Genomic DNA, 11,319 nt, shown 5'->3' on the forward strand with positions numbered 1-11,319 from the left:
TGTTGGAGTTGATGACACCACATTATAAAATGATGGATGTTATCTCTTTTTTATGTGTTTTATGTTTTATTTTAGTGATCTTCTGCAATATCGGATTTTCATACCACTTAGCCTTTAGCATTAGTTTATCCATCTCATATTTCCTCAACTGGCTTTACCTCCAATTCCACATACATTTCAACCCTTTCTTTTTGATTAATTCTTTCTGGACACCATTGATTAAGTGAATGGGAAAAAATCACCACTTACACATCTGACAGAGGCTTACCATCTAGATATGCATGTAAGCAGAAAATAAAACATTTTAATTAAATAAAAATTTAAAAAGTAGAAATAGAAAACCATATGTAAAATACAAGGTAACACGTTAAAAGAAACAATGTATGCTACCTAAAATTACCTCTTCATGTTTGGAAGGCAGGGTATATTTCTAAATGTTGGAGATGATTGTGAAAGCAATAAAAATAATTTTAAAATTACAAGTATTAAGTATACTGTTTTTGAACAACACACATTTAAAGTCATAGGAAATTCACACTCTTCCTCTTTTAGTTGTTTTCATGTGATGTCATGTGCCCAAAGGTGTTGGGAACTCTTTTTCCTCCTAAGGTGATTATTATCTGTGGGTTTCTATACTGTTCAGGCCAGCAAAATTTGGCAAGTAAGATGGATCTGTGCATTTTGAAGGTTTTTTTTTTTATTGTTACAAGTTAATATTATGAAATACGTTTCACCACGTGACTGCGGCATACATACTTAAATAGAAATCCATCTTATGAGCTTGAATAGACACCCATGGTCTGAGTAGATGCTCCTGGTTAAAAAAGAAAGGATTGCAAATCAAAGAGAAAGACAGGAATGTGGGGAAAGGATCTGATTGGAGGATTAATAGGTGACATAGGAGGGATGAAGGAAAGAAGGTGGAGTAAGAGAAAACAGAAAGTAGTGTACATGTGTGAAATTGCCAGGAAACATGGTACCAATAAAGATCTTTAAAATGGCAAAGTATGTGAAGAGTGAACTCGTTAATCCATTACTCACAAAATTAGATTTTATTTGTTTTGTTATTGCTTTTGTCTTTGTTGAGGTAATGCTTTAAATTTTCCCCATTAAAGTATGGTTTTATGATTGGAGTTGAAAAGGTCAGCTGACATAATTTGATTTAAGCTTTCCTTGAGCTCTTCTTGTGTGTTTGAGGATGTTTCTGGGTATGAAGCTGGAGGTCAATGTTGGATGCTGCTACTATAGGGAAGGTGACCAGAAAGAATCAAGAATTCCCCTTCCTCTGCATACCTGGCCAAGGCTGTTAAGTGACTTCTGATAATCAAATCTGGGTCTTCGATGTGAATTTTCAATGACATTTACTTGAAGTTTCATGACACCGCTATACGAAGACTCCACTCTGAATATCAGACACATGTTTATTCCTAATTAATTTGGAATTGCCTATTCTAGAATAGAATTAAACTATGCTTTTAAGTTCTCTGACTGTTTTCATGGGACCATGAATACATAAGGAAATAAACATTAAAGGAAATGTGGAAGTATAAAATTTTCCATCTACATAAATGTAATTTCCAGTCTTCACTGAAGAGTTTATTCATTATTATGCATTGTGTTTGCTATGTGATATGATTTCTATAGAATGTATTGTTGTATAGTAGTATGACCTTTCTCCATTTTAATTTTGTTTTCGTTTCTTCTAGTTACTGGCTGACCAACAAAGTTCCTATCAAAAGACCCAGCACAGGTCTCCTCATGTACACCCTTGCCACCAGATTCTGTGACGAAATTCACCTGTATGGATTCTGGCCATTTCCTAAGGATCTGAACGGAAAAGCTGTCAAATACCATTACTATGATGACTTGAAATATAGATACTTTTCCAACGCAAGTCCTCACAGAATGCCACTGGAATTCAAAACATTGAATGTGCTGCACAATAGAGGAGCTCTAAAACTGACCACAGGGAAGTGCATGAAGCAATAAGGCGCTGCGGGAAGGGTAAAAACTGAACACAAACTTTTTCTAAAGATGCTTCTGGAGATTTAGAAACAGGATCCAAAACGAGGCTGGGTTTCAGCACCCACCACTTGACTGAGTCGCTAAAATGGAAGTCTGTGCAAGTCCACCACCAGCTGAAGAAAAACCTGCAAAGTGCTCTAACCACAAAATATCCTGACTTCAAGGGTCCTAGCAAGTGCCACTTCCATGAAGAATACAGTTTGAATGTATTATCCGTCGTGTTTACAAGATCCAACAGTGCACTCATCGTCAGTTAGCAGAGCAAACGTGTTCGTCACTGTGGGGCAGCCACTGTAATGCCAAGCACACTGGAAGAGGAACCCAAGAGCACCACTCGGCCCTTGGGAAGTAAAAACGTCCTTGATTGCGGAAATGAAGAAGAAGAGAGTTCAAGCAGTGAAATCCAGGACATGAAGCAGCGTGAGGGAATGCTTTCAGTCAGGACGCCGAGAATGGCCGTGTTTACGTTTTGTTTATATTCTTGTTTGTCTTCTGATGTTTAGTTTGGGTTTGGGTTTGGGGTGCTTAGAAATTCATTTGAGAAACAGAAATGGGAAACACATATGAATGAGAAAAATAAACATCAAACGGTCCTTTCTAAAGTTCTTATGTTTTTTAAAACAACAATCACACCAAATTTTTGCTTGTTTGTTTGTTTTCCTTTGCACAACTTTAAATCTCTGGATTATAGATCAATGGTGTATGTAGCAGGTACCAGCCAAACTATACCACCCGGTAGTAGTAAACTATTAATGAAGGAGTGAGATTTGAAACACAGTAAAATTAGCAGAAAAACTTCACTCTTGGTACCAAAGACTATATCATGTTCCTACACAATAAGCCACTGTCCTTAAAGAATATATTGTTAGCATGAATGAATCTATATGCTGCTAATATGAAACTTAGCTCTACATAGTTAAACATTTTCAAAATCAAACACTGATTTTAATTTATTTCTTTGAAATTTCATGATAACTTTGTGGAGACACATATTTGTGAAGAGCAAATGTTGGCTTGATGCAACTGAAATGAGACTTCCCATTCAGTAAAATCATCTCGGCTATCCGGGTGCAGAGATCAATATGGCCCTCGTAGTGTTATTTTAAAATTTCTCTCTACAAATAACATGATCAACGGAGCCTTGTTTTCATAACAGACAAGTGATTCAAAGCAGTTTAACAATACCACATCAGCATTGTGCGTTTCAGATGAATTCAATGGACGTGGATCTTTCGGTAGTTGAGTACAGTTCTGTTATTACAGCATTTTTAAAGGAACATGAACTTACTCATAGAGTGACTTGCTAACTTACTTATGTGACTGGACTGACTGGTGGCTGGGCTTTCTGTTTCTTTTGAAAGCAGAACTACATTCTCACTTCTGCTTTTGTCTGCAGCAGCTTAACATGACTTCCTGTTTCTCAGAGAAGTCAGAGGAAAGCAGAAACAGCATGAAAAATGTGTACGTTTTGTTTTTCAAAGTCAGGCAATCTAAAATGAAGAAAGAGCACAGCATAGTTATACATATATGTTATATATGTACTCACATTATGGACAAGGATAGTCACGTAGTACAGTTACCAAATTTTTAATAGCAGTTGCAATATTTTTTTAGAAAAATTGACTGAACCTCAGGATAAAAATAACATTTTTTTCTGAGAATCCATGTATCCATCAGAAAGGAAAAGAGAATGCCTATGGGAGTTTCCTAACTGGCAATGAATTATTATCACTCTACCTTTACCATCAAATTCCTTTTCTATTTGAAAAATTGAAAGTGTTAAATACATGTTATATAAATGTTTAATTGAGAGTCTAATATACTGGATATGTGAACATTGGATAATATATGAAACTTATTTTGAACTCTATGCAGATCAGTGTTCCCACCAACAGCTAACATGAATTCCACAGAAATCCAGAAGCCACAAGTAAATTAATTATAAGTATATACTACCTTGGCACTCATTTACAGTATGTATTTGAAAGCAGCAGCATACCGTTTTGACTGAAATTTTAAGGGGGAAAAATGTGTTTAAAACCACACTTTGCCGGCAGCCAGCACAGCTCAGCCGTCCACTGTTTCATGCATTGGTGTCTAACTCTTACACGCATTGGGTAGTGCCTTTTAACATCACTGTATTGATTCTTCACCCTCTGCTTTGCGTTTTTAAATACTTGCCCAGTTAGGGAAATGCTCAGTATCCTAAGGGCTTCAGATTTGAGAGACAACTACTTTTGTTCATCTCAGGGAACTTTGAGTACATAAGAATGAATTCCATTAAAGACATTTAGTGCTCCAAGAAGAAACCTTGTGTGAGGCCAGTTCTTTCTCTCTCACACACACAGACGCTTTCATTTGCCATCAGAGCTCAATCCCTGTCATGGCCTTACCACAGAAAGAAGGCAAGGAGAGAATTCAGGAGTGACAGTAGGGGAAAGAGTTACGACTTAACACGCATGATGGCATAACATGAAGGGATCACAACAAAATCAAATTACAAGTACATACTTGAACTATCTGTGTTTTCCTTAATACGGTATGCTCGCAGCTTTACTTGTTTTATTTCTTTTTTTTTTTATGATTTAATCATGCACCTGGGGGGTGCCCAGGCAGCTGACTGTGAAATATCCCAGTCACTGAGGTAACGTGATTGCCACTGTGCTTTTGACAGGAGCAGACCATGGGAATATTCTCATGGGAATATTGTTACTCAGCATAAACGACACTCAACAACAGGTCGTTGAAAGAAAATATGAATCAATACTAGGTTTTCAGGGCAAATCTAGTGATTGCGCTCACAGGAACAATGGAAGCACTGTGGAAGTTTTTCTCGCTGGGAGAAGGCGCTGGGCATTCGAATGTCCTCATGTAATGTATACCACATGAACTGCACATCGATCATTAATGAAAATCTCCACATATATCCTTACAGAAATGCTTTATTTAAGAAATACTAAGAGTAGTGTACAGCCAAGTGAGTTACCCAGTTACTACTCAAGGAAGGGCAAGCAAAGTAATTTATTTATAGTTGTGCCAATTAGTCATGATACATATTACGTGATATTTGGTTCACAGAGTTGTCTTCATGTGATTATTATAAGGACTATCTATAGTTGTGGAAGGGGGCTGGAAAACGTTGTGTATAGTTAGCTGGTATCTCTACAAGTTTGAGAGTTTCCCCATTAAATGTTATCAGTATACAGAGGTTTTAATAAAAAAAAAAAAAAACAAGTAAGGGTAATTATTTGTATTTGAAAAACAAACTCCAAATACAACCCATCTAGAAATAGATATTATATATGTGCTATAAATATATCTATATAGTACAAATAGACATGTGTGATGCATATATACCATGTTATATATGTATATCTGTGTGTACACTCTGATTCTGTAATATGTGCACAACTAGATGTGTGTAATATTGATATCTTCAGGGTCTGCACTGTGAAATTCCCTGGAGATCGTGACCACTTTAAAAACAGAAGTTCTTTTGAAACTTCACTTACTACTCTGCTTTAAGAAAGACCCACTTCCTAGCTGAATTATATGTTCTTTCCTAGAGAAATAGTCAGCAACTAGTCTGTTCAAGCCTTTCAAAACAAAAGTAAAGGGGAAAAAATTACCTTCAAGCTGGCGATGTATTTAAATTGCAGTTTTCTGACTGTGGGTCTAGGCTGTGTGTTTCTCCTTCATGTAGCGCCTTTTACGGAATACTGTTTTGTTTGTGTTGGTGAAAGCACAAGAGTTTTAGATGTACATAGCCAGGAGAAGAAAAGCAAAACAGAGTTTACAGATCGCTTTGCTGCATAGGATAATTGCTGCGTCTTTCCTCTACCGTCCGTGGAAAGGAAGGATGAAGCTCACTCTGTAGGTTCTTTCTGGTCAACAATGTCTTCTGTTGTTTGTGCATAGCAATGAGCTATTCCTGCTTTATCATTTGTACAATTGTAAAATAAATTAAATTCCTTGTTTTTCAATTTTTCTCCTATCTTCTCTACCGACGCCTCCGACGTCACGGCACCTGTCAATATTGGGTGACTGCATTTACGAAGCATCTATTACGGCTTGAATCTTTTCCAACTTCGGCCTCGCCGATTGACAATCGGTCTAAACATTTATTTTGAACGCATTTGTTGATGTATGAGTAATTTCAACCCCAGCATGAATATCAAGAAGCACTCCACAGTTCGGGGGTGGAATATTCTCTCTGTGCTTTGGAGTTTAGGGCGTACACCACAAAGGTTACTGCAATTTATTTCTAATTCATCCTTCCACTAAGTACTGAAGCTGAGTCACTTGTCCTCCGTGGCTGGAGCGCAGCTGACATTTTACACACAGCATTTCCTAGCGCTGCCTGTTAACACGAGACTGCATCTGCAAATTGCTGCCATTTTCTGTTTGCCTTCTGGAAGATGACTTAGGAGGACTATTTACTAAATCATTTCCCAGACCTTTCAATAACTTACAGATCTGTGTTTTCAGTCATAACCTCTGGAAAACACTTTAAAAGCAATTTTATGAGGTACCTTTCGACATTCTACGATTTTGAGTCAAATGCTACTAGACACCATCATGGGACTATTAGGGATGGTTGATGAGCTTATATGCCATTTTAATTTATTCTTTAAGCTTTTGTACCTACATTTACTTTTCAGCATCTAGAAATAATGTTCCTCCTATCTCTTTCTGTTGGAATAGTCGGTTCACAGGCTGTACCCCAGCCCTGATGGTGAGCAGCAGCTCACAAAACCTTGTGTAAGCATTGGTGAGGTTGAACCCAGTCTATGAAACTTCATGCTAAAAAGAACTATGTTTACTGTCAAATACACACATATTAATGTGTGCTTTAATTTAAAATATATTTCGTGTCTAAATTGTGACTGGAACCTGTCATCACATTTTTTAGAATACAGTTAAATTACTTTGCAAGGGACTAAAATGGCATGTCCTCAAACAGTTCTAATGTTCACTCAGGAAAAAATTAAGCATTATAATATGTTACAGACTTGGAGGAATGGTGAAATTAAGCAGAAAATAAGCTAATATACCAGGGGACTATATTTATAGTAAAAGCAGACTGAATGAATGCTTATAGTACCTCAATATTCATTAAGCTAACTTGTGTTTCACCTATCTTGTATTAGCAGTGCTTAAATTGTCTACACTTTAGACCAAATAAATTTCTGAATATTACATATTATAATAGTATTAGTTTATTATATATTATAGCACATTATGGTTGATAGGGAAGTAGAGGGTTAATATGAAGCTCTCATATCAGTAAAAGCTTTGTTTCTCCCTGTTCCATGACTCAAATATTTAGAAATTTTAACAGTTATGGCCTTACTGTCAAGTTCTGACAATTTGACCAAAAGTCTATAATCCATGATGTTCGTAGTCCATGGGACCTCAGTGGACAGCATCTCAGAAGAGGTAACCTGTGTGTGGCACTGAGCCTCTTCATGTGTGCTGGGTTCTTATTGGCTAGCTTGTAATACTTAGAGCACATCACCCCAATAGAGGAAGCAACTGTTGAGCTAACACCATCCTTGAATAAATATTTTTGGAGAGTCTACAGTAGTAGGTTAACCCCTGACTTTTTTGAAAGGCGACTCATGCTGTCTTTCTGTGTAAACTTGCCTTCCCTCTCTGATTCCAGTTCAACCTTCCCTTCCCTATTTTCTTTGTTTATATCAGGGAATTCTATCTTCCATCCCTTGAAAAACACTTGCTTCTATGACTCTTTACTAATTTCCCGATATCTCTGGGGATTCCATATGAGAGAGCATATCTGAAGACTCAAAGCTGACATCAACAAGTGAGAAATATATATATGCATCCTTTTGGTTCTGGGCTACCTCCCTCAGAATCATTCTTTCCACTTTGATCCCTTTAACTCTGAATTTCATAATTTTATTTTCACTAATACTTTAAAAATATTTAATTATGCAAATATATCAATTTGATTTTTCATTCATCAGTTGATGGATATCTAGGCTATTTTCACTTCTTAGAAATTTCCAATAGTAATCGGTTAAATGTTCAATACCTGAAATTCCAAAAGCAAAATTCAATGAAAGTGTTGAATACCAGTATATGTACAGTTGGTTGTTTATTTTGCTTCCAGATTACAGATTTTTCTATAGCTTACTGATTTTTGATACAATCACCAATGCTGAATTTCCAAAGAAGATACGGAAGTATAACAATCAATGAATTTTCCCCAAATTCTCTTCTATGAATGACAGTATTATAGTTCTCAAAAAAATACAGAAAATTTATTAACACAATGAAGGAGCTGATATCTGGCAATATAGGAAGCTTTTTCTTTAATTTCAGAAGTCAGATAATTTTAAATGTTGTATTAACTTTTATATTACTTTTTGTAGCATCACACTCTGAAAAGTAATTTTAAGAAGAAAAATACAACCAGAGAGTAAATAAGTTCCACTCTTATAATTTGAGAAATAGACAAAAAATATGTGTGCACCTGTTTTCCTTTGTGTACAGTTATATGTATGTATAGGGGTCTGGTAGTTGCTGTACAAACCACTCAGACACTGATCTCAGACAAAGGGTATGGCTTATTCACTGCACACTCCAAGACTGGTTGATCAGGAAGGCAGTGCAGACTTGGGAGCTGAACTGCGTCACCCAGCTAGAATCCTATAGAGCTGTTAAGCCTGAAATCCACAAACATCTATGACAAGCTTCTCCACCAGTCAGGACTTAGGGAGAGAGGATTTCCTTAGAAACATGTCATTGTACATTTATCCTGTTTTCATTGGTTGGGTTATTCAACAGTGGCTGGGGACTTGCCTTGCCTAACAGTCATGGCTTAACCTACCAACCAAGATGTATATGTCCCGTTTTGTCAAGTAGGATGTCAATTCCCAAGGAGGTCTTGGGAATTTAAACTTTATTCCACCCACACTCAAAATGGAAGTGTTACTCCCAATGGCTTTTTAGATTGGCACGGGTGTCTTCGCTATGTTGGGGTCTACCTCAGGAGCAGCTTTCAAAGGCAAGAAACCATAAAAATTTATACATAGGTATGAGAAGTGCTGCTGGGTGAGAAGTTTGGGTTCAAGCTTAGTGTGGCTAACTACAGAAAGCACTTCTAACTGACTTTATTGTAATTGGTTTCCGAGAACACCAAAGCACGGAACATAACAGAATATGCTATCAACTAGGGCATGAGAAAGTTTCCTCGTAACGGAATAAAAGAAACTTTCCTTGTAGCTTTAGTAACAGCTCAAAATTCCTGCCTAGACAGGCCCCAGTTTCTCAGGCTTTAACACCTTAACAGCGTGTAAATGTACTAGTGTGTGCACATGTATGTAGGGTCCAAAGGACAACTCCTGGTGTGATTTCTCATGTACTATGTCCTTCCTTTGAGATAGAGTCTCATGTAAATGTTGCTTTTATTTCCTCAGGTGAAGTGATAAGAGCCAAATGCAAGCTGTGGGAATATATGGATTGGGATAAGTCTAGAGTTTCCTTCTCTGTTCTAACTATTCACAAGCTAGACCGGGAAGCTGGAAACAAACAAACACCCCCACTTGCCCCCCAAAAATCAACCCTAATCTTGCATTCTCCTTTGTTACTGTAATATGGGTACCATCCCGGCTAGTAAATCTTTGACCTCCAATCTGTCTTGCCTGCAAAATAGATTAGTTCAATGGTGACACATAATTTGTGGGAGAATCCAACTAATGTCTAATTTGACTTAAGGCACACTCCATGAGAAGGAACCCCAGCCTGACACTGCTTGTGTAACCAAGAACCAGAGACTAAATAGCCCAGAAACCTAGGGTGAAATTAAACTTTACTGGTCTAAAAAAATCAAAGTCTAACAATAATATTACTCCTAATGATATACTTCTGCATCAGTGTCTTATGCAGTCATCATCAGAGGGGCCTCTGTCCGCAGCAGATGAGGACAGCTGTACAGACCCACAACGAGACATTTTCTGAGAGATAGACTAAGTAGGAGGTCTTTGCTAATTCCCTCCACCCAGAACTTAGGGAATCCCATGGAAGAGGAGACAGAACGAGTGTATTATCCAGAGGTGATGGAGAACACAGCCCTCTGAATCAGCTAAGCACGGTGCATATAACTCACCAAGACTGAAGCACGGACTCTAAGCCCAAACAGGACTGACCGCACCAGGTTCTTGGCGTATGTTTCATAGCTATCGGCTTAGTACTTTTACTTCTGACTGTGAGAACAAGTTGCTCTCTGACTCTCCTTGAGCTCCTCTCCTCCACTTTGGTGGCGATGACCAACGACTGACGCGGTAGCTTTTTCATTGTATTATATTTTAGACTGCCCTATTTAGTTATCTCTCAGAAGCCTGTTCTTTCTTAATGAGAACAAGAAAAGGTATGCATCTGGAGAAGAGTGTTTGGGGGAAGATCTGGGGGGAGTAGAAGTGGAGGAAATGACAAAACAGGATTTATCGTAGGAGAGGGGAAAAAAGCTGTTTTCAATAAAAGAAAAAAACTGACTTCGACTTAAGGCTGTGTATGAGGAATCCCAGCATTAAGCAACGGTGCTCAAAGACTCCTCATGTTTCCTCACGTGCACCAAGCATACAGTGTTGCAGGAAGGTTAGGCGCTCATTTGCATTCTCTACAACTTACTGCTGTGCAGCTCTTTCACTCTCCTCCTTCTGTCCAGCGCTGCCTTCTCTGCCCCAGGCTCCCAACACCACACAGATGGGGTGGATCTAAGCACATCTGCCGCTGTTGCCAAGATGTAAACACACTCAGCTGGGAGCAGATGTTTTCTAAGAAAGGTCACTACCATCAGAGCTTCTCAGCTCTGGCTTCTATGTTAGTTAAGGCTTCATGCTTGGCCATAGTTCCTTCTGTCCAAATAGATCGCTTGCTTCTCTCATCCAAAGCAGTAACAGAATTGATATAAGTTCATTCACCAGAGTTTGTCAGGCACAGGTATGTGGAAATATGAATAAAGAGTGCCCCGGTAGATTGAGGTCTTTTGTTCCTGTATTGTTTGAATAAACCTTTCTGCTAACTTTAAGAACTCATTTAGATACATTTTCGAAACTATAAATCCTAGAAAGAGAGAACAGAAAGAAAAATATCTACATTAGCAGTATAATTCAAGTTGGCGTTTTTCAGTGATAGTCTTAACAATTGTCTGCATCCATAACTCTAATTTTTGTTTTTCCTAGAATATAAAAGAGCTAGGTATTTTTCTTGGCATAAATTCATTCTACAGATTATGTTTACATATATTTCTTCACAGCTTATCAACTTGTT

The 11,319-nt window shown here is 37.7% G+C and overlaps 1 protein-coding gene across 1 annotated transcript in view; it reads left to right on the forward strand.

Moving 5' to 3' along the window:
* The window catches only part of St8sia4 (ST8 alpha-N-acetyl-neuraminide alpha-2,8-sialyltransferase 4), an 89,822-nt gene extending 83,814 nt beyond the window's left edge, over nucleotides 1-6,008 (forward strand). Inside the window, exon 5 of the mRNA XM_032901698.1 lies at nucleotides 1,707-6,008. Within this exon, the coding sequence (XP_032757589.1) occupies nucleotides 1,707-1,989 (283 nt within the window). The 3' untranslated portion in view covers nucleotides 1,990-6,008. The remainder of the gene's footprint in view (nucleotides 1-1,706) is intronic.
* Nucleotides 6,009-11,319: the final 5,311 nt, after the last annotated feature.

This window comes from Rattus rattus, chromosome 4 (assembly GCF_011064425.1).
Source record: "Rattus rattus isolate New Zealand chromosome 4, Rrattus_CSIRO_v1, whole genome shotgun sequence".
NCBI classification, from domain to species: Eukaryota; Metazoa; Chordata; class Mammalia; order Rodentia; family Muridae; genus Rattus; species Rattus rattus.